At 47.2% G+C, this 24,587-nt stretch overlaps 1 protein-coding gene across 4 annotated transcripts in view; it reads right to left on the bottom strand.

Moving 5' to 3' along the window:
• The window catches only part of Trio (trio Rho guanine nucleotide exchange factor), a 230,230-nt gene that overhangs the window by 171,321 nt on the left and 34,322 nt on the right, over positions 1-24,587 (bottom strand). For all 4 annotated transcript variants that reach the window (XM_077687543.1, XM_077687540.1, XM_077687542.1 and 1 more), the window contains exons 20-23: positions 21,689-21,808; positions 20,640-20,831; positions 19,959-20,226; positions 19,222-19,337 (exon numbers count right to left, since the gene is read on the bottom strand). In XM_077687543.1, coding sequence (XP_077543669.1) covers positions 19,222-19,337; positions 19,959-20,226; positions 20,640-20,831; positions 21,689-21,808 — 696 coding nt within the window. The remainder of the gene's footprint in view (positions 1-19,221; positions 19,338-19,958; positions 20,227-20,639; positions 20,832-21,688; positions 21,809-24,587) is intronic.

Raw genomic sequence — 24,587 nt, 5'->3', positions numbered from 1 at the left:
CGGCTCCACGAACGGCCGACGCGAGACGATACGTTGTCGTCGCGGCTGGTCGGGGCACGAACTGGTGCGGAAGCTGTGTTGCGCGCTGCGAGCTCGCGGCAGGGCGTCTCTACGTACCAGTGCGCTTACGCAGAACGGACGCTACACGCAGACGATTACGCTTTTGCCGCGGCCGGTCGGGGCGTGAACGAGTACGACAGATAGCTATGCAACCCACTGTACGATCGCAGCCGGTCGACTCTTCAGGAGAGCGAGAACAGCCGACGCGAGGCGATACGCTGTTGTCACTGTTATCGTTCCGGTCGGGGCGCGAACAAGTACAGAACGCGGCGCGCACTGCGCGGAATCGAGTCAGTTCAAACAACGTCGTCAAAAAGCAAATAAATACTACCCGATGTTTTGCAACATTTCTCTAACCAGTTAGAAAAAAAAAACAAAAAAAAAAGGGGGGGGGGGGGCACATTTGGCAGCATTGAGCCTCGGGACAGGTCACTGTTTCACAACGCCAGCGAAGACACTGCAGTGCTTTCGTCTCTGCATTATCTAAAGATTTGGCGGGGAAAAAAATTCCCCTGTAAACAAAAATAATGAAATTCTGGATGTGAACTGTAATACCATGCGCTGAAACCGAATTCTTACACGTTAGCCCGCCTGTTTCGACGCTTTCCTCCCGCGGTAGCTTTTTTTTTTCCCTCACAAATACAGGATGGTTCAATCGGCACAAGGAATATTGGCTGTGCCGGAGCCCATCTAGCGCTCAACGCTGCTTTTTGTGTACCAATTTCCTAGCTCCCAACTTCGCCACGACGCCTCGCGATGCCTGTGTTTTCGTTTTACCGGACGCATAGGCGCGTCTCAGCAGCTCACAGCGAAGCAATAATGGTTGCACGAACTTCCCAACCCCTTTTCGGATATGTTTTAAATGTTTGAAGAAACGTACGACCCGAAACACATGAAATGCGCGCCGTCTTCTCACTATCAGCCTGGGAGAATCCGCCGGCTGCGCCCGCTGATTCCCGAGTGGAACGTCACTTCCGGCCGTCCGTAATGGCCGCCCTTTTTTTCCAGTTTCGGTTTGAAAAGAGCGTTTTTGATCTTCGTTTACGATGCAGCGACGCATATTTGGGCCTCCAAATTTTGCAGGTATCAATTTTTAGGGTTCTACTACCGGAAAATAGTGTACTTAAGGAGCCGAAAATTTCGTTGCAGTTTGCCTTTAAGTACGTAAGCAACGGTTGAGGCGGGACAGGACAGCTCGCAAATCCTCACGTGAAGCTGCAACAGCACGGCTGAATGGCCGCGGCGAATTCAGAGAATCAGCGGATGTGCAGCGATTTCAGGAAAATTCTATTTTATCGCTTTTGAAGCCTTTCCAGGGAGGAAAATGTTTCGCTACTTGTTCTGCGTACACTGAATAGTCCAAATATACTCGACAAAATCTGCCATAATTATTTGAAGCATTTAAAAAATGCATACAGGCCTTCCGCAATTTTGGCCACTCCCTTCTTTGTCCCACGTAACAGCTGTCACTTCACTACTGACAGGCGCGGCACCACATGGCGCTGCGTTCGGACCGTTTTCGATCGACTTACTCAGTGTTCATTCGCGTCATGTGGGTCACACTGGGGCTCTTCGATTTACCGTCTCGGACTCACCGCGGATAGCCCGCGGGTAGTCCGAGGATTCCCCGAAGTCATAGGGATACATGGGAAAATCGAATGCCGGGCTGCTTCTCGGGGAGTCCGCGGTGAGCCCGAGACTGTAAATCGAAGAGCCCCACTGTAGACATGTGGCACCTCAAATTCTACACTTGCGAAGACGCCGGGATTCGGGATGTCGTCCGCTATTTCACAGCGTGCATTACCGTTTTTGCTACTTTGCACTTTACTTAAAGCAAGCCCGTCTGTTTTTGTTGTGCACGTTTTTTTTTTGTTTTTTTTTAACCCTGACTGGTCGCTAAGGGCCCTAGCGCATCTTGAGACGTCGAGCTAAGGCCCCTGCCTGTAAAGCGTGCACCACCGCATTGCACGTATTATTGAGGGGAAAGCCAAAAAGGCCGCTGCCTGTAAAGCGTGCACCACCGTATTGTCCGTTCTATTGCGGGGAAGCCAAGCCTGCCACAGGCAAACAGCGGGACTGCGCTGCTCCGCATAGGAAACAAAGCCGTTCCACTCCGCGCAGGGCAGTGACTCGCCATAATGGGCTGTGGTGCCGTTATCCGCACACTGCTACCACCCATCACGCTCTTCACCTCCCTGTCTCGCTCCTCTCTTGGTGAATTCAACGGAAAAGGTTCATCCTATGCAATTCAAATTTCCCGCCTTCGCAGTGCCCGCGCGCCTCCTGCCTGGGGGGCCTGGGGCAGCGCGAGTGGGAGTTCTGTTCTTTTCGTGCTTGCTTTCATCTCGCACGTTCCGGAGCCTTACTGCGCAGTTTGGAAGGCATCGTTTTTGGCGGCCACTTTTTTCACTTACTATCGTAAAAGCCAACCCAACGGGCGTTCTTAACTAAATGGACGCGGGGACTGCCGGTTATATACACAGATTTCGTCTCAAATGTACAGCCATGATCGAAAGTTTACGGACTAGGAAAATGGCAATTCTAGGTCATTTCTCTTCCGGTAGCAGCCCGACAAACTGCCATGTGCATGCGAGATGTCGTATAGTTACTGAAGTAATGAAAAATACTGCATAATACCCCGGGCTGCCGTGCGGCAAAGAAATGACCCAAAATTGCTGCTTTCGTGGTCCGTAAACTTTTGCTCTTGGGTGTACCTAGTTTTCTTTGCACTAAACAACGGGGAGATGTATGACAAGCGCCAGCGGTTAAGGAGTTTCAAATGGTTATGACTATATAAACCGATTGTATTTCGAAGCCTCTGTTTGTGTCCGTTACGTCACTACACCGCCTGATTTCGGCAGTGGCTACAGTGGGACAGCGAACGAGCTACGAGGACAAGGCGGGACCCTAAAGTGCTCTGCACTTAAAACAACGCCCGACCACGCTCTCCCCGCCACACTGACATCACCATAAAAAAAAAAAATGTTTACGTCGGACGAAAAAACATTCAAGCTTTGGCTGTTTTACGCGCTGAAGCGACACCTGAGGCTGTAGTGAAGGTCTACGGATTGATTTATATAACCTGGGGATCTCTAATGGGCGTTTTTGTTTTTCAGTCCCACCGAAAACGTCGGACATAAGATTGCCATAAGCTGAACTCGAAAGAGCCCGGTCAGTAAGTGCGAGTCAGTAAAACCGAGTCCCGGAGGCATCAAGGTCCTGTGAACCTTGCGGCAGGTAGGTTGCAGGGTTCTCCATTACGGCTGCAGAGTTCTTTCGAGAGTCTCTCCCCGTGTAGCGGCACCTGTCATCTTTGTCACAGAGCCCACCATCGTGTCTGCCACTAGTGGCCTCGCATACCAGTGCGAGCCATGCGTACAGAACAATTCCTCTCGCTGCGCTGACCTGCCACCACCTCAAGAGCACTCCTCCAACAGGGCTCCCACCATCACAATCAACAAGGCATGCTAGTTCACAGCTATTCCTACAGTGGTGGCCCGTGACGCTGGCGCTATGGGTGTGTCCTGACCATCTCTTTGACCGTTCCACCCAAGGGTCCCTCTCGCCTGGTTCACGCAGGTGAAGGCGTGATTCGTCTGGTGTGGGATCAGTACGCATGGTGACAAAATGTGGAGCGGCCCACTCAAACCAAGTAAAAGGCCCTACAACGTCCTCAAAGCTATCATGGCAGGCTACGACACCACGTATGGCAACCGCCACGTGGTCCCACAAATCAAAAAGCGTGTGGCACGGCCAACCTGTACGGTACCGAGACCATTTCAATGCTGGCAACATGCTTACTGGTGGCCACCCCACAAGGTTGCCTTAATTGGCACCGAAAGTTAATTACCGCAACGTTCCCTACTGCAGCAGAGTAGCGCATCCGATATTCACAAGCTGCCGTGTCGCCTGTTTCACTATGGCAAAGAAGCCCATTTTCAGTGCAGCTGTGCTGCCCATGAGACTCAGCACCATGCATGCACAGACTCTGCGCCGCCGCTACCACCAAGGCTGCAACTGCCACTGCTTCTCCTACATGCATGACGGGTGGCTTTCCCGCACAAATTTGGAACTCAAGAAGCAAATGGATGCGCAACTCTGCTTCCCTAGGCCTAGGAAAGGTATATAACGAACTCTACCCCAACAGCAACCATTGATAGCTCAATCCCACCTCACAACCTCGCCACTGCTGTGTATTCCATTCCCCCTTCATGCAGCACCTTCGTCACTCAGACAACAATGCTTGCGTATCTAGACGCGTTTACACTAGGAGCTGCACAGCCACCAAGCACTACAGTTGACTCATGCACCGGCCTTTAGAAGACCGGTGCAGTTTTTGGGTGCCCTTAAAGGGGCACGACACAAAATTTTGAAGGCGAGATAACTTCGGAGATAGATTGGTGGGAACACATATACATCATCTGCAAAATATTAGCGGCGAATACAGCCTAGAACATATTTAAAATCAATTTTAAAGTGTGCGAAACGCAACCGAGCAGCCAGCAGAGGACCACACGCAATCGACATCCCGAGGAGATTGTGTAAATAAACAATATCCAACACGTCACGAGTTTGTGTTTGCCGCTTCCGCACTGCCGGCGCTTTTCGCCTGCTCGCCCGGCTCGCCGCTCCAATCGGAGGGCCGGAGGGCAGAGCTTCTGCTCTCGAGAACGAACAACCCGATCGTTGGCGGCGGAGGCGGCGTGATTTCGTCAGCTCGTCGGGCAGCTGGCCGCGACCAAAGTTCTACAGCGATTCCATGCACTCTGTTTCTATTACTTTTTATTTACAATGGACGCGAAAACGCGCCGGAGACACGAAAAGCCCACTGAGCAAGCCGCACGGTCGCTGTGCAGGCGGCGGCCACGGCCGTGAAGTGGCCCAGGCCGGCGCAGGTAGCTCGAGTGATAGCTTGTTACCGCTGCACGAAATTGTCCCCAAGTCCCGCCCATGGTGGCTTACATGAGAAAGGAGTTAATGATGCGATGGCGGGTTGCATTAAAAATTGTCACCTGCACCGCTTACGAGAGCGGCACTCGAATATCCGCCGCAATGCTAAGTCGAACACATCTGTAGGCGGACCTGTAGGCAGACCGGCCGGCTGCTCCCAGCGTGCGTCTTGCCACCCACCGTCTCGAGCGTCGCGCGTCGTTCTTTAGCCGCGGTAGCATTTGCACTCGCAGCGCCTGCGTCACATCCACGGTCGCTTTTTAATTAAGCGCCTCACGAGATCAGTACATGGGGGAATTCGCAGAAACTGCCGTCGATGCGGATTCGACAGTGCTACGGCGGCTCTGCTCTGTGATATCCCTCCGACGGTCACGTCGTCAGCTTTGTTCACACAAAATCCACAAAATCCATCGTTTCGCGGCACTCGCTGAAACCGAAACTGAAACTGGCCGCATTGAAAATGCCTCTAATTAAACAACCGTCGCACGCTGAAGCAAATGAGGTTTCTACAGGTTATAAGTAGGTCACTAGCTACTTATCGCAACAAAAAAAACAAGATGCAAAATTTTTGTGTCAGTGCCCCTTTAAATCGGACAAGAACCGGCGTATTCAGCATGGTATGGCCCTTACACTATTCGCCCGTGAGCCACTCTATGACTTCATTTGGTGAACATCACACGGAAGGGTCAGGGGAAGGGGCATGGGATACAGTGTAGCCCGATTCACCCACTGTCTTACCCGCTGCTGGCCAGACGTCAAAGAAAATGACAAAAAAAGGAGCCGTGTATAAAAAGGTAATTGTATCCTAGAAAAAATATATTTGCACAGAACAGTTCATCAGGTACCAAAAAAATGTTAGCATCCGTGGTACACAGGATACACCCATAGCGCCATGCGGTGAAGCCGATCCTCCATTTTAGACTGCACAATTTTGTATGGTCCTCTTGAAGAAATCCTCCACACATGATGTTAAAAAACCTTGACAATGACTTACTTCGCATTTACAGCCAGCACAACATTCCAGACAAGCACGCAATGCAAAAAACTCTGTTTGGAGTTGAAGACTAAACTTGGTTGTAAATATGTGTTGTTCTTCACTGTCACCTTATTACAATTTAGTTGTCGGAATTTACACTTGATATCTATTCCCATCTTCTGACTCGCTAGTGGGGCCCTGATGGCAAAAATGAGGTGTGACGCAGTAGTGTCATGCCCGGCAAGGTCTCAATGGGAAGCTACCACGTTACAAAAGCTGCCACGTTACAACTACCAACAGCCTCCTACATTGTAGTGCTACCTAACATTTCTGTGAAAGAATGCCACCAAACCTGTTACAGACACTGTCACAATTGACAGTTTTACTTAGAACCAACACTAAACCGATTAGAACACCCACAGACGAAAATGAAACTGGCTGATGAACGGCTGGTAGCATGCAAGATTGGTTTCGAGCACTACCCTTGTCTGAACTGATATCGTATGGCTGAATATCATTTTTTGACTTGCACCTGGAGCTTTCATCAGATAAATGAGGTGTAAGTACAGTCAAATCACGAGCGGCAAGGAACAGTAAGTAGCAGGTGATGAAGACAGCTTCGCAAATCAGCTCGAAGCTCAGTCAATTTCTTGTAGCGCGAAATATGAATTTTGCAACACAGAAATGAAACCAAAATTGCTGTACTAACACTTAGCAAATGGTCCTGTGGTATTTCAGACTATGATGGGCCCTTCCACAACATGCACAACTGAAATAAAACTGCCTGCAATCCAACACTAGCTTTACAAACAAGCACTTCTTGAAATTTTCGGCCTATTTCACTAATTATTCCTATTAGAGCACAAATCCGAGTATCAAAAATAGTCTTTGGATTCATCACTGGTGCTCCGATAACAAAAGTCACATGCTCATGCACTGTTATTACGAGCGGTACACCTTTTTATTATTTTAAAGTTGCGATGCACGATCACCACTCGCATTTTCTGCACTCAGACGATACAAATTTGCATCAAGAATCAATTTTTTTTCCACATAAACAAAAACAAAAATATTTCTGAAACGGCATTTTCTGAGCTAGACATCAAATGACTATACTTGCCTTAGAAATGCCTTGAACATATTGAAAGCTTACATTGAAATTGTGGTTCAATTTGAACAATTTTTAATAGGCACTGATACAAAAGCATTAAAAGGGTCCCAAGGGGGCGAACAGTGCTGCCAGGTTGGAAGGCTATTTTTTTTATATTTTTAAACCTCAAAGGTGCTAAATGCAAAACACTTTAGCAGACTACCAACTCAACATAGTCACAATGAAACCTACACTTCACTCCTTTAGCATTAACTCTTTCGTGACTGTGCCTATTCAAAATCGTCCAATTTGAACGACAACCTTGGGAGCCCCTTTTCATAGCGTTCTAGGCGTTGCTGGAACAAGTCAAGCTAATTGGAGCTAGCTCAGAAATTGCCCTTTCAAAATTAGTTTTGATTTCATTTTTGCGACGAAAATGTGATTTTTGACACGTGTTTGCATTAAGATGACCCCGCCGTGTCGAAATGTTAACTGAGAAGCATGCAGAACCACGATGACCCGCGCCCAGGGGTTAAAAGCTAGCTCCGCAAACTTAACTGGGTGTGGAAAAGGGGCGTGGTCATCGCGCGTCACGGCTACCAACGAAGAATGCGTGCCACTCGTAATTACTCTGCATGAGTGTTTGGTTTTTGTTGTCAGGGCACGAATGGTGAATCAGAAAATGATTTTCAATCGTCAGGCTCGCACTCTGACAGTAATAATCCCAGAAATCGGCTGAAAATGTCAAACAGTGCCTGTTTGCAAGGCTACTTTATGATTTTAGGCAGTTTTATTGCCTTTGCGCACGTTGTTCTAAGTTGTGTTGTAGTCATACTTACCACAGGACCATTCGCGAACAGTTTACAACAGTTTCGGTTTCATTTCTGCATCGTGAAATTCATATCTGGCGCTTCTATGCAGTTACCCAACTTCAAGCCGACTGATACCTGAAAAAAGCATGCTGCTCCTGATTTCACTGAACCGTAACCCAATTTCTGTGACAAGTACTTCAGATGCAAGTCAAAAGATCACACCCAGTTGCCAGATATCTGTTCGGACGAGGACAGCGCTTCAAACCGGCCTTACACACTGCCAGCTGTTCGCCTTCCAGTTTCATTTCCATAAGATGGTATCTCCGAGGGTCTAGTGTTGCTGCTTAGTTGAACTGTCTATTCGGACGGAGTCTCCGACAAGTTTTTGTTCTGTTTCATTTCAAAAATGTTAGGTGGTGCTGCAATAAAGGAGGCTCGTTGTTCAGATCTTGTTTATCGTGCAACAGCTACTCGGGCAAAGTTTGCAGGGCACGATTCTAGCGCATCGCACCTCATTCCTGCAAGCAAGGCTACAACTGCGAGTCAGAAGATGATAATAAAGCACAACTTTATATTTTGAGAGATAACTGACAGTGAACGTCACCAAGCGTCAACCTTGGAGTTCCATTTTCAACTTCATGCAAATTTTTCCGCATCGCGTGCTTGTCCGAAATACTGTGCTGGCCGTAAATGCAACGTCAGTCATTGACAAGATGTTTTTAAGTTATGTGGGGGCAAATCGGTGCCTCTGATAATGTCAAACTGCCAGATTTCTTCCAAAAAATCACCCGAAAATGCACATTTTGAAACAGAGCTTGGGCTTCACCGCATGGCACAAGCACCATGCGTGCCAACATTCTTTTTTATATCTGAAAAACCGTTCCGCGCAAGCTGACATTTTTCTACGGCGTGTTTTTGAAACGTTGCCCTACAAAATGTATATTCTAATTTTTTTCTACTACCGGTGGTTTGTTATCCGCAACTCCTTTTTTATCATTTTCTTCGGCAGCTTGACAAAAATTTTGATTTGATATTTTTTTTGCAACTATGATGCATGAAAACATTAAAGAAACCGGTGTTATTGGAAAGGCCGTTAAATAATCTGCATTTTGTGTTCCAGTAATTAGTGCCTAACCAATTTTTTAGCAGAAAAAAAAAGTTTTCTGGGACCCCTAAAGATCGGTCAATTTTCCCACGGTCACGAAAGAGTTAAACTTTTCGACAATACCAACAATCATGTCGCCTCGGCGCTCGAGTGGTCCAAATTTGAGAAGGCCTAAATCAACACACTCATGCGTAGGAGCATTAGCGTGTGCTAGGTTTGCCTGTCAGCACCAGCACGGAAAAGCTCATGCAACTGGGCATTCACAACACCCTCTCGGAGGTAATAGAGGCTCATCGTCACAGGGTGGCAGGCGCATCCTGGAATCAATTGGCTGTGGCCCAATGGCAGTAAATGGATGTAAAGTGTCAATTTCACCGTCCGTAAGGGATACATTTAGGGTAGGCCCCTTTCCAGGAAATGTACACCCACAACACAATGTAGGGCGCTGCAAGGCTTGGGCTTGATCTCTATCGAACTCTGTCGCGGGTAGTCCTGAGCTCGCGATTTTTGTAGACGTGACTCAGTACGGCCGCTCGGATTGCTTTGTGGTGGTCGCCGTAGACCACCGGGGCGGGATCAACTCTGCCTCGGTCAAGAAGGTCTGCGTGGCGGTGGCCGAGCAGGTCGCTATCGCCTTAACCATGAAGGACCTATTGTGTCCAAATATCTTTACGGACTCACGGGCTGCGGTTCGAGCATTTGCCTCGGGATCGATCTCGCGGGAGGCTGCGGCAATCCTTGGTCGTGAGGGGGCCGCTGGACATCACACAATCAAATGGTTCCTAGCCCGTGTGGAGACCAACATCCATCCCGACATTCCCAACGCCGAGTTGGCCCATGACCTATGACCTTGCGCGAGGATTATCTGACCGCGGTGGTCCCGGCGGATTCGCGGGGGGGGGGGACGCCGAGAGGTTCAGGGATCTCCTTCTAACATTTCACGAGGTCGTAACTCACTATCTTTTCTCTCAGAGGATCTACCCACCCCCTCATCCAACGCTTACTCGGTCTGAGTCGTCGGCCTTGAGAATGCTCTAGACTGGGTTCTTCCCTTCGCGGGGCAGGTTTTGCACCCAACATTGACCCGCACTGTATGGACTGCGGAGAGGCGTATTGCTCATTAGATCACATGCTCTGGCAATGCCGTGCAATACGCGACGCTGTGTGTAAGTACAAAAAGGATTGGGAGGAAGCCCTCAAAAGCGACGACCTCTCTGTCCAACTCCTGGCCGTCCAGAGGGCCTGCGAAAGGGCCATGGCCTTCCTGTCCCTACGTGGGAGCGGCCCGCAACTGCAACCCCAACGTAGTTCCTCAGGACCAAAAATAAAAGTTCTTTGTCTGTCTGTCTGTCTGCCAACAATACTGAAAGGCACTCTGCACGTCACGTTATTAGCACACAACTTTTGCAATTAAGTTTTCATTTAATAGTGATGATATCGTGGCCTGCTGCACGCAGAGAAACTTAATCCCTGCCAGAGTGTCAACTAATTCACCTTTTTTCCTTGGATAAATTTTGTATATGCACCACTCTAATGTAAAACGCTTGAGATTTCTTGTTCACAATTCCGAGTTCTTAGTAACCATTAACGTATTTAATCTGAAACTCGTTTCCTCTAAAAATATGTTAATTTGTTGAATGGCACAAACAACACATCAAGTTAGGCTCTCAATCAATAGCATCATTAATACTTGCTAATCTATTTTAAGCTGTTGATAAAGGAGACCTGGGGCAACAGTTCTCCTTGGATCGAAATTGTTTATTGCGACTTCATTGTTCTGATTTCTGATAGCAATGATAGTGTGAGTCTCTGTCTATCTCACCTTTGCTGCATCTCCAATGTGAAAAAGTGCGAAGGTGCAACAGTACAGCGAATGGTAACGTCCCAATGTTGCCCAGTCTGTGGTTGATATCAACACGGTTAAACCTGGTGGTACCTGATGCCTTTCCCCTTCAACAGTGCTTTGATCTCTGAAGATGTCTTCTTATGACCTTCTATAAACCAGATGCCTTGTTCATTCTTGATTGATTGAGTGTAGGGTTTAACGCGCCGACGCAACGCAGGCAATAAGGCGTGCTGTAGTGGGGGGCTCCGGATTATTGTTGACCATCTGGGGATCTTTAATGTGCTCCGAAATCTTGCACATGGGCAATTTTGCTTTTTGCCTCCAACAGAAAAGTGGCCACTGCAGCCGGGAATCAAACCCACGTCCTTGTGCTCAGCGTTGTTCATTCTTACAACATAGCAAAAGTTGCAGGCTTGCTCACGCAAAGCCCAGTTGATGGCTGCAAGGTGGTGTATGTCGAGTTTTTTCCTGCACCTTTCTCAACAGAAAGGGTCACGAACATCTTACTACCCTTTGCGTCCCTTGTGTTTGGATTGGTCAGTGTGTCTATGGTGACTCCTGCTTTTTTTCAAGCCACACATAATGGCAAATGTCAATATTTCCACCTCTTTCATTTCCTCTCCCACTAGCTGTGGGGGACGACAACGCTTTCCATTTTCATCTCTTCAGTGGATCTCCAGTGACTGTGAGGCGCAGTGACAGAGAGGCTGCATATTCACTCCCTCTAGGTTGCCTCATCACAACTGCGGCAGTAGTGCACAATTCATTTTTGTTTCAAAGCACGTTCGCAACCGTCTGCCAAGGATGAAAATGAGGGCTTGCCAAAACTGGGTCATTCTTCAAGTCCAGTGGACACACATTGACCTGCTTATTGTGAGTCATAATTGCGTCTCCCAAACTTTCATGTAGCAGGAACATCGAGCCACTCAAGATACAGACACGGAATATAGCAGATTCTTCAAGGTCAGCCTACATAATGATGTAGGTCTACAGGTTGCTGAATCTTAGTGTCCACTTTTGCAAGTTTTGCATGGCTTTGTTCAGTCAGTGCATAAAGGGACTCCTTCTTGTGGATGGGGTAATCAGGACTTCATCCGCTTCTCTACCGAGGTCAACAAAACTTCCCTAGATGATGTCCCTTGCCGTGATGTGCTGGCCCAGGTTGCGACTGTTGCGCGCTAGCGAAGGTAAGCCGTCAGGGTGAGTGTCCTGGGCGCTGACTCCTGGTTCGGCATCACTGAGAACTTTCCTGGTAGCATCATGGGGCGAACAGCCAGGTTCAAGAGCTAGGCCACCCGGAAAACTTGTCGCTCTCTGGGCTTGCAATCCTTGAATCCAGATTGCTGCCACGTGCAAGCAAATGCACTGGTCTCTTCATCCTGGGTTTCATGGTACCAAATATAGAGAACAGGCATTATCAGGACAAACGGTATTACCCAGGAAATCGCTATGCACCAGCATTTATGGATGTCATTTGCAGCTGCTCCTAAATCCCCTTCGTGGCAGTGGCGAGAGGTGTTTGACCTTGAGCACTGATGCTGTAACGCACTCGTGATGGGCAAATGTAGGTAACTCCGGAACCCCTTAGATAATGCTGTTCCTGGTTTCTGAGCAACTTCTAATGTCTAGCAAAAGCTGGTTGTGCCATTTTTTCTATTAAGGGGGTGTCTTCTGCAGCTTAAAACTCATGACAGAGCACTGGCCACCGATCTGCACAACTTTATTTCACCGAATAAGATAGAAAGGTGGCTTCCACCACATGTAAGGATACGCAAATTCAAAATTGCAGCAGAAATAAAATGCGGAAATGATTACCTCGCATGATAAACGCACCACAAATTCATGTAAATTTTTTTGGGGCAAAAAAAGTGCATTCACTATGCGAGTAAATACGGTACACAGGTGAAACACATTGCTATGGTTGGTAAATTAAATAGCAATTATTTGATTTCCAGGACCGCATCCATCTACACGTAGTCAACATACTGACTACCAGTTTTTTTTACTGTTCTGCAAAGTGATAAGCCCTCTCGGCATATCATGAGATTATTTAGAAAGTGGATAATTTTAAATAGACATTCAGGGGTGGAACAGGGTCCATGGGTTTGGGATCAGTCCTGGGAGCAGGCAAAAGTGCCTTTTGTAGCAGGCTTGGAGCAGCCAGAATTGCCATTTGCAGGAGATGTAATATCATTTAACAGCATTATGGTGCCTCCCTAATCTCCGTGCAGGCCCCTGTGCAAGTTCCCTGCCAAGTACCTAATCTCTCTACTATTCTCAGGCGTTCTACCATGCACTAGAACCTAATCTAAACCAGGAACGCAGTTCTTGTACTATATCTGGAGGTTTACAAAATGTGGAGTCATATACCCTCGGCTCCAGCATGTGCGTTGCACTACGTATTACCGTTCGAAGGCCAAACCTCGAGCGGAGAGTCGAAAGGGATCAGATAACAGGCCTTGCTTTCATGTCCACCAAACAGCACTGTTTATGCGACCCCATCGCGGCATTCCGTAAAACAAGGTGTTTGCTTGCATTTCTTCTATCGAACAGCAGTTTCAGTGCGTGCAAAGCTGGACATAGGTTTTTCTTCACCCGTCACCAAGATGCAAGAGTCTACGAACTTACACCGCAGACAACGTATTTAACTAGAGCGTGTTAGAAGGCCCTATTATATTAAACCATCCTCTACTAAGCAAAGCCAACCCCAAAGTTGAGTTGGATTGAATTGAATTTAAGTTTATTTGTTCTTTTCTGAATACAGAAAAACGGGGTGGGGGGGGTAGGCAAAAGGCAACCAGCATCCCTCCGTTTAGCAGGGAGTTCATTTCAAGTTTCAAATTAATTTCCCTTTCAAGTTTACAGGCGAAAATGAGTAGATACCTCAAAGCAAAAGTGAAACACTCCTTAAAGTGGAGCATGATGTCGCAAAATAAGACAGAGGAAAATACATCTCTAGTTTCTAACTCTTGCTACAGCATGGCCACAGTATGAAAAGCACCGTGTCACTCTGTTCCTTACGTGAAAAAAAAACAAGAATGCGACCGTACCCCCACAAAAATAACCGGAAAAGCTCTACGCAAGTAATGAAAACCTTTCCAAACAACGCTGGAAAACTACTTTCTGCTGAACTTCACAAACGGTACTTGCAACTTTGCACTTCCTTCAACGTCTATGCATACTAAAGAAAAGCACAAACATATTGTGCTGCCAACTTTCTTTTCGCAAATAAGACCAAAGCACAACAGCTAACAAAATCTGGACGTTTCCACGCGGCGCTTTTCGGACCAGATTCGTACGTAGCAGGCGATCCCGGCACCGCGGTTTACGGCGTGTTTCGTCGTTTCGTGCGCTTGCAGCGCGTAAATCGTTGAGTTAAAGGTCTCCAAGTATTGCGGCATGAGACAAAAAGACATTGTGACAGAATCGCAGTCACTAACGGCAGAGAAAACGCACCCGGATTGGAAATAACTGCGGCGGCAGACGCTCACCTGCAAAAACAAAACGAAAAAAAAAAAAATGGCGGCTGAACTGCACCGGCCAATCAAGACGCAGAAGGGGGGGAGAGGGGGGGCTTGCCTCTAGCGCGCGTGCTCTTGCCAATCAGCGGCTCGTAAACGATCTTTGCGAAATCGGCGGTAACGCTCGTTCTTCTCATGGGACGCCATTTTGAGATAGCGCAAAATACGCACAAAGAAAGAAGCCACAAGGCATGGAGGAAAGAATACTCCCACAAGGCTAGTCCAAGATGGCCACCGCCGGCAGTCTGCTTCGACTGTGGCGCGCACGCGAAGTTCCAAGCTTTTTTAACCCGATTCTCCGCATTTTGCGGCTCCCGCTGCGTTTACAAAGCCGCCTTTAAGACCTTTCCCGACCAAATTCAGCGGTAAAACTTTCAGAGTAGGTGCTTGAAGGTATGGAGACTTAAAAAATGCGTTTTTCTCAAAATGCATTTTTTCGGGATTTTCGACCATTTAAGACCCGTGTCCCCCTTAATAATTCAGGCGAGTTTGGCGCAACAGGGGCGGTTCGGCGCAGGATGGCGCAGCTAAACACGTTTGGCGCTCAATGGCGCAAATGGCGCAGCTGTTCCACCCCTGATGTCCTTTATAATGAAACTTTCTCAGTAATGAAGCATTGCTTCATGCCAAACAAAACTAACTAGTGCGTAATCATAACTGCCGAATATCTAGAATACAGCAAAGCTGTACACTGTCTATACCTGTACGGCCCCTTTAAGGGGGGACACTGGTCTTAAAACAATTTCTTTTAATTTTCAAGCAACCTTTGTGAAACTTGTCAGTCTTGCTGCTTTTCTCCCACTGATTTCAGATATGCCATTATTTTCTCAGTAGGTCAATTAGTTCCCATGATAATTAGCACTAATTAGCCATTTTTAGTCAAGCAATAGACAAAACAGTGTTGGTCATAAAACTGTAATCTTTATATTTTCCAATACCATGAACCCTGGTGAGTGCAATAATCGAAGCAGTTTTTTGATGCATCGCTTGGAACTAATTTTACAGCTCGTTAAACTTTGGTGTTTGAAATGGGCACTCAAAATGGCTCCTTGCCACTGGTGCTACCAAAGTTTAATGAGCTGTAAAATTAGTTCCAAGCGATGCATCAAAAAACTGCTTCGATTATTGCACTCACCAGGGTTCATGGTATTGGAAAATATAAAGATTACAGTTTTATGACCAACACTGTTTTGTCTATTGCTTGACTAAAAATGGCTAATTAGTGCTAATTATCTTGGGAACTAATTGACCTACTGAGAAAATAATGGCATATCTGAAATCAGTGGGAGAAAAGCAGCAAGACTGACAAGTTTTACAAAGTTCACTAGAAAATTAAAAGAGGCTGTTTTAAGACCAGTGTCCCCCCTTAAAGGGTTCCTGAAACGCGCTTGGAACATGAACATGATCAATGAACTTGAGCAAGTTAAATGCTTGAGGACATCTGAGCCTAACACCGCCTTAGTTGTGAGTCAGTTGTGAGAAGCGCTTGTCCATGTTTTCCTTTCTTGTCCCCGTTTGCGAGCTCAAAGTATCAATGATCCCAATTACACTGCAACGCTTGCCACCTCTCTCGTACGTCTATTTCGAATTGTTAGCAGCCTTCGCACTGCTTTTATGCGCTTTTATGCCACTTGGAGCTGCCTTCTATTTCCCTTCTCTGTGTCTGCAACCCACTTCAAGAACTTGACGTGTTGGCGCTGCTGATGGATGCATCAAATGCTACAGTGATATCAGACCGCATTGAAGCAAAGCACAGGAACACCGAAATTCAACCTAAAGGTTCAGCGAAGTAAACGCTGGTTTCTGTAGCACAAGGGGGAAAAAGGGGGAGGTCACAGCAAAGTGGTCCTGTTGTCCTGTCTGGTCGCAGCTGAGTTCGGCTTGGCTTGACCGTCCAGTCACACGCTGGGGACATAGGGCAAGGTACGTGGGCGTTTCCACAGCTTTGCCACAACCAATTACCGTTGGCAGGGCTGAGTGCCAATCACTTTTTTTTTTTCCCGGTATGAGTTCCCCAAATATTGCAACTAACTGCTATGTCTGTGTGTTGCCTCATCTGAGGGCAGTATCCGTCATTCAAAGCAATATACAAAATTTGGTAGCTTTTGTAACAACCATCAGTGCTAACTGGCGCAAATGTAAAAACTATTTATGGCTGTCACGGTCCTTCGTGACCTGTTGCAATTGTGATTGCATATTCCCTTCCAAGACGGAGGAAATTTTTTTTGAAATTTCTCGTTCCCCTTTAGATGAGGGGATGCTGAGGCCCAATCAGTAAACCTTCCTTCCTACCCAACATGGATTTCACATGTGTGCGATGTCATTTATACAGAAAGGTTCTTTTTGGTTTGTAACGATAGCACATTCAAGAAAGGGAGGGGGCGATTAGAGGATTAGTTTGTGCAAATAAGGGGGGTCTGAGTAGCAATGACATATTTTTTATGGAGCAGGGAGGGCATTGGTGTCCACATTTGTTACTCGGAGCTCGTACAGCACTGCCCTCCGTATCCGCCCAGTGCTGTCACTGGGAAAGGTTAGATCAATGCATTTCTCTTTTATCCTCTGGGACCGTATTCGGGATTTTGAGATGGAAAGCATGAGGGAACAATGTTGGTGCATCGAGTTCTGTTTTGAGAGAAGGTACACAGCAGAAACTGCCACAATGCTTGCAAAGGCTTTCAAAGAAGGAGCTTTGAGTAAAGCAAGGGTTTTCGAACGCTTTTCCGAGGCCAAATGGGCGACATGTCACTTGAAGTTAAAGGCAATTGATGTCCATCGACACGAAAAAAAAAAAAAAAAGCAATCCAAAAGTTTAAACTGTCATGGTTTCTCATCATTGATTCATACAATAGCTGGAAGCTTGTTGGAGGTTTTTAAGAACTCATGTCAACGGATTCTGACAGAACAACTTCACTTGATGCGAGTCGCTGCAAAAGTAGTTTTCCATTGGCACGTGAAGGTTCAGAGCGCCTCCGTTTAAGGTTTAGAGAGCCAACCGTTAAGGCTATGCAGTGAGTTCAAGAACCTGTTGAAAGCTGATCAAACCTGGTGCTATGCGGCATTACGAGCACAACCCAAAAACCAAGCAGCAATAGAGTTGGTGGAAAAGTCCACCCCCTTGGAGACCGAAAGTAAAACAAGTGAAATCAAACGTGAAACGAATGCCCACCTCCTCCACAGAATGAGAAAAGGGGAGCTGTGGTCAGCGCAAACGTAGGTGCCACATAACGTAGGTGCCACATAGTGTAGGTCCCAGTGCCCAGCACAGGGTGTGAGCCATGTTGCAGTACTCAGGTTTAAGCTTGAATAACAATACTGGTTTTCCTGGTTTCCTCTTTTTCAAGCATGAAATTCAAATGGTTGTAACCTCACTCCAATTTAGACAGAATGTTGATGTTAGTCTTATTGTAATCCCTGGCTTGCACACAGTTCAATGTTATCATGTTAGCTGCATTTCTGTCGCAGTTTTTTTTTTACAAAAGCCGTAACAAAATCAAATCTAAGATTCTAAATAAATTTCGAAATTCCCATTTACACAAAAACAAAATTTATATCTACAATCGGAATGAGAAATTACAAATGTTCCCCAGTTTTCATCATCATAATTAAGGTTTTTTTTGCTAAAGATCTTCAATCTTCCTCCCTCTTTTACACAGGATGGAAAGGAGGGGGGGCGGGGGGGGGGGGGCTGTGTCATGCATGTGCGAACAGCCTAGCAGCCAGTGCTCACAATCAGCATTCGACATGCACGCGTACTCACGCCACTTTCATTGCTCCGCCAGTTGACACTCCTGCGATATTTGTGGGGACCACGTGGGTCCCCATGCCCGCCATGCGGCGCCGTTGGGGTGGCCCGCCGACGGGGATGCCGCGGCATCAACGCGCGAGTGTGCGGGCCCTCACGTATGTGCAGCGCACACTTCCCCATCGGCGATCACAGTGCACGAAATGACGGCCCTCTAGCGGCCTGCTCCTCCACTAGCATCCCCCCCCCTCCCCCTCGGGAGACCCTTCTCTCCCAACCGAACTGACGTGCGACGCAAATTCGCCCTCCTTAGGGCTTCTTCTGCTAAGGTCACGAGCCGTGCGAGTCAGACAAGGGGAACTCGTGTTCCTCGACCCCAAGACGGGCGAGACCCCTATGCAAGACGGACCAAGTCGGCTGCCATGGACGGCTTAACGAGCTCGGGGAGACTTCATCTCCCGCCAAAGCCCAGGACAGCCTGTGCAGCGCATGTTCCACATCTTGACCGAGCAATAAAGCATGGTTTGTTGACATTGCCGGCCTCCGAGCGAATCCTTGGCACCTTCCAGTGAGTCGATTGAACCCTCAGCGGTGTCCTCGCGACACCGCAGAGAGGATTGTAGCTTTGGTTCTCACGATATAGCTTGCTAGCCGGATCATGCAGCCCACTCATAGCCGCAAACCTTACATATTTATTAAAAATGCGGCCAGCTGTACATCAGCGGATCTTAAAGCATGGACTGGCGCGCTACTCGAATCTGCAGACTCTAAAAATACGGCAGTACAGTGGTATTCACAATGCCGATTTCACGCACACTTTGTCAGCTCTACCGGGCGGGCTATCATTTTTCTTGCTTCGATTTCAAAGAAGCGGGCCGACGTTTCTGACAACAAACATGCAGCACCAGGCTGAATCTTCAAATATTGGCAAAGCGCCAATATTTGAAGTTTCAAATTACTCGTAACTTTGAGTAATAGCAATTTAAATACTTGGAATTCAAACTCCCAATCACTCTGTTTGGTCAATCATTACTCGATTCAAATTCAACTATTCTCACATTCCTACCTTTCCCACCATAAAGGTAGGTAGGTAGGAAACAGAACAAAACAGCTTACCTGTTTCGCACTCCTCTCGAAGAGCACGTACTGTTGACACTGGTCCAGCCGCTTCTTGCGCACAGTCCAATACTCCAAGACCTTGTTTTCTTGCTTCAGCAGCTGTTCCATGAGAGCTGGAGAGGGGGGCAAGCAAAGGTAACAACGTTCCAATTAATGTGCATTTCTTTTACAAGGCTTAAGAATAAAAAACCACTGAAAATTAAGAACGCTTTTAATGTGATGCTTTGTAGCGCCATGCATTTCACTAGTTTATTTGCTTGTATTCACTGGCGAGGCGCGCATGCAGGCAACCGTGTCAGTGCGCCGTTACTCATTACATTGGGCTCCGCAGGATGGAGGTACTTGTCCGTGCCAAGCACATGACTGTGTTGCAAGTTAACAAACTCTACCTCACCGAACGCAAAGTATTGCCTCGAGTCCAATGTGAGTGTGATTAATAACATTTCTGTTGACACCACCGTTGAGAATCGGGTTGAAACGGAGCAGACGACGCAGCGGCCAAAGCCGCGCCATGTCCATGGTGCATCGGCCATGTCTGTGGCCGTTTCCAGTGTTGCCAAGCGAAGAAATTGACAGCTAAACTTTTCAACGAACACCACCTATAGTCTTGCTGTTCCTATAATAGCGCTTTAAAATGTCGTAATGTGCATCAAAAAAGCTGGCTGAACTTGGTGACCACCAGTGTGCCCACCCTTGCGTCAATGCGAATGTCTCGACCGGCCCGTGGCACTCACCCTTGACCTTGGCCTCGGGGCCCCTGCAGCTGGCGTCTCCGTGGCCTGCACAGTGCTGGCTGCAGCGGGCAGTGTACTTGAGGAAGGTCTCGGCGTTGCGGCGGGCCATGGTGCACGCCTTGAGGAAGGCCTCTTTCTTCTCCTGGTGCTTGGCCAGAAGCTGGCTCAGCTGCGCACCCCGGTCCGTGCCCTCCAACTCCTCGCCAGCAGCGCACCAGTCTTCATCGCGCCGGTACTCCCGCTCTAGGCTATCCAAGACAGAGTAGACCTGCCAACAGGGTGGAAACGGGAAAAGGGCCTTCAAGGTCTTCTCCAACATTAAGCACAGCCTTAAGCCACAGGAAAAAAAATTTCCATTTGTTAGCAAATGACCAATTGCCTTGGGAAAGGGTCACAATAAACTGGCCCAAGCTCGAACTCGTCATTACAATAGCAAAAGAACGCCGTACACGACGGAAACAGACGGTATGCCGAGCACTGAATTGTCCACCACTGTAGTTAGTCGACAACTCAACACTCTCACCGTCTACTTCTGTCTATGGTTTTGTACCTCTGTGCTAATGATGCCCATTCATCCAACTCTCCCCTCTAACAAAGCAGAACAACATAACTGCTGCCAAGATGGCACCGAATTCACACCCCCCAGTGCCAGTGGCCCCTAGCCAGCCCAGGAGGAGTCACCTGCTCCGCTGTCTTGTAGAAGCGCAAAGCAGCCGTGACCATGCGATGTCGATCTTCAGCGTGAGTCATCATGCGATGCCACCAAGTGTCGACAGCCTCTGCGACAGCCCGCACGGCTGCTGGATCATAATGGTTTGCTTGCACCAGAGACTCTGCCCTCTGTTGGATTTGAATGGCACTCGCGTGCGTTTTCTGAAAAAGGGGAAGAAGGGAGGCCCACAAGCTGTCTTACATGTGGCTACCAAAACCCACAAGTAGAAGTAACAGTCAACTGCTCCCCAATAGGAAGCAGCATTTGACAATGAGTGGTGACATTGATTCTGCAAACAATCAGGTCCCAGAGCCCATATCCAAGGTCTGCCTTAAAACTGCAACATACTTGGACAAGGACTTCAAAGGCACAATGCTGTTCCGCACAAACTTTTATTCAGTGCACGCATGACAACTGAAATGGGAGCGGGGCAACGCAGTGGACAGCTTCAAGCAGCACAGACAAAGAACGGAACGTTTTCTAGCAGCTTGATCGCACCACTGAGTGCAGTTGTGTATACAGACCACAATCGAAAAAGGATAAATTTCATACGTCTATAAAAAAGTTCTGCAGTAGCCAAAAAAAAGTTGATCAACAATCGACGTAGTGGAATGAATGAGTCCTTAATTAACTAATCTTCAAGTGGTTCAATTTCTGGAAAAAGATACCCTGTAATGTAATAGAACTTTGAAGTAGAACTTCGGAATTTTTATTCTGCATTACTACTAACAGATACAATTTTGAGAAACGGGAAAGACTGACAGCTGTCTCATTCCCTCCCTGTGCTCCAGTTGAACCATCAGCACTTATAATGAAGATTACGTTAACAATAGGTGGCAATAGCAGACTCCTCCCGTAACTTGTGCCACCGTGAAGGTAATCAGGGCATTTCACCTCCCCCATTCCACAAGGTAAACAGGTGCCACAACCTGAAAACAAATTCGCCACCCCAGGCCAAGCAGTAGAACATCTTAGCCACTGAGCAGTGACAGCAGCCACGAAGGCAGTCAGTACCCACCTCTATTGCCAGCTGAAACTGTTCATGTTGGGAGCGTGACTGCTCAGCTTCAGGGAGGCAAGTTGGAATCGCAAACGTGGCAGAGAGCATCGCCTCTCCATTTCTGATCCATGTGTTCACCTGCCAAGTGGTCACAAAATTAGCACCGAAATAAGCCCCCAGCTGAAGGACAACACCAAGCAGCTGCCATTCCCACATGTGTTTCCCGCATGCCACGACAACGTCATCGTCAGGATTGTCTTAAATTCTTTTTCATGGTACAATGCCCAGATTCATTTCAAAGAATCAAGTGCACACAAGCATCTTGGGCCCTGATATTGTGATAGCCGCTACCTGGGACCAACAAACCATGATCAAACTAGGGTAATGCCAAAAACTGTAGCCATCAATGAATACACCCCTTAGAGACAGATTGTAACTCCCTTATTAAAGGCAAACTAAAGCTGGAAAATGTTCCCATAAGCTTCAGCTGAAATTATGAGAAGCCATCAAGGAAAGGCACTACAGAAAGCTGATAATGGCCATGCATTTACAGCACAACAATGACCCGGCTCCTTCAGCACAGAAACGGTGAAACATGTGGTCTTTCTGAATTAAGAAAGTTTGCCTCTTCAGCCTTACTCTCCCCAACCTTGCACCTACCAACTTCAAAGCTCCTTGCACAAAGAGCTTACTGCATGGGAAGCATTTCCAAGATGGCAAAGACATGATTTACAAGGTGGAGCAATTCATCACCACAGCGGGTTCGATTCCCGGCTGCGGCGGCCACTTTTCTGATGTAGGCGAAAAGCGAAAACGCCCGTGTGTACGAGATTTCGGCGCACGTCAAAGATCCCCAGGTGGTCGAAATTAATCCGGAGTCCTCCACTATGGCACGCCTCATTGCCTGCATTGCGTCAGCGTGTTAAACCCTACAATCAATCAATCAATTCATCACGACACAACATAAATAATCCTGCAACTAGTCTCTGCCACCAATTTTTGTCATCAGTTGGCTGGCAAAATAGCTGGCAAAAGCACGTGAGCTTTGACTAGTGGTGGGACACAAGCAGGGTGTTGCAACAGGATGTTGCAATTTCGAAATTGCAATTTCAAAATGCAATTTGCATTTGCAAATGCAATTGCAATTTGGATGTTGAAATTAAATATTCAGTACCTACAAAGCTGTACTGGCAGAAACTTCACTCTGATGCCCACTTTGAAGGCTGGACTTCATGGCAGTAATAAAGACTTCATGAACACCTGTCACACTTGTTTACAGCGCCGTTTCACAGCTCTGCAGGCAGCACAACGTGCAGGGAAGAGCACCAATAACCGCCCCTCTAAACAATGCTCCACAGCAGGGCATAGCCAGGGGGAGTGGTTCGGGGTCAAAACACCTCCCCCCCGCCCTCCCCCTGAAATTGTTTGAGCGCTGAACCGCCCATTTTTGCCCCACCACCATTCCTGGCCTTTTTTTTTTTCTCCTGCACATGCTATTTATACACCACATAAATATACTAAAACGTACAATGAAAATAAGAAAGAAGAGTGTCGATATGTTGACAGAAATCGTTCTTGTTTTGAAAACTCCATACAGTAAAACCTTGTTAAAAGAGACACTCAAGGGAACCAAAAAACATGTCTCTTGTAACCAAGGTCTCTTGTATGCAATGTTGCGAACATGGCGAACATAGGAAAATCAACCGAACTTTTTTCCTTCAAATGTCTCTTATAACCAAGTGACTCTTGTAACAGTGTCTCTTGTAACAAGGTTTTACTGTATATAATTTAAGTATTCTTCTCAGCACCACTGTTTAACTCCTCTTTTTTTTTTTTTCGTTTCTTTCCCTACCTATGTATTTAATGTATGTTCCATGTTAACCTTCCCTATGTGATGTATATATGCACCATGTTGACCTTTTCTTCAATGCCTATTCTCATCACCATGTACTCTTTCCTTCCAATCACACCTCCCCCACACCAGTGGGTGTTCCGGTGTCCACCCCTAGGTGGGATAATTTACGCCTGCTGGTGGACCTTCCTCTCTTCCTATGTTCAATAAACACACACATACATACTAAGCTAAAGTTATCGTTGCACCTCCGTCTGCATGCACTGAACTAAAGGTGCGAATATAACATGGTAAATTCCAGCAAGACACTCTCATTCATGTATGTAAGTGTTGGGATGCAGACAGGCAGCAACAATGCCTCTGGGTCATCACCACCTGAGTTATCTGAAAATGCTTTCGTATCTTTGTTCAGCATTGACTGATTGATTGATTGTAGGGTTTACCGCGCCGACGCAACGCAGACGATGAGGCGCGCCGTAGTGTAGGGCTCCAGATTAATTTCGACCCCCTGGGGATCTTTAACATGCGCCGAAACCTCGGACACACGGGCGTTTTTGCTTTTCACCTTTATCAGAAAAGTAACCGCGGCGGGCGGGAATCGAACCCGCGTCCTCGTGCTCAAAAGCACAACGCCTTAGCCACTGAGCCACCACAGCAGGTTCTTCGCTCAGCATTCAGACCTCCACAAGACTCTAAGTCAACTCGGTAGGAGCTTAACTTCGTTGCTTAACTCTATTGACTTAGACTTATACGGTGCCGTTTCACTGCCATTTCTAAATATATGTTAGATCTTGTGCTTATCATGTATGTGTAAGGGCCCGTATGTAGCACTTTAAAAATGAGCTCAAATAAATGACCCAAGTTGAGAATAGGCAATTTTTCCTGGAAAAAGATAGTTATGAATATTTTATAATGAACATTTGATCATATGTAATAATTATTTCGTAATAATTGGGTATAACACCCCATGAGAAATATTGCTGGCTATGCCACTGCTCCACAGCATTAGGAAATTTAGTAGCTTTAGCTAAAAGCAAGCACGAAACACATATAATGAATTTTAAA

This window comes from Haemaphysalis longicornis, unplaced genomic scaffold, assembly GCF_048455015.1.
Source record: "Haemaphysalis longicornis isolate Haplotype H1 unplaced genomic scaffold, Haemaphysalis longicornis Haplotype H1 scaffold_1, whole genome shotgun sequence".
NCBI classification, from domain to species: Eukaryota; Metazoa; Arthropoda; class Arachnida; order Ixodida; family Ixodidae; genus Haemaphysalis; species Haemaphysalis longicornis.
This window is presented reverse-complemented; position numbering and strand designations above follow the sequence as displayed.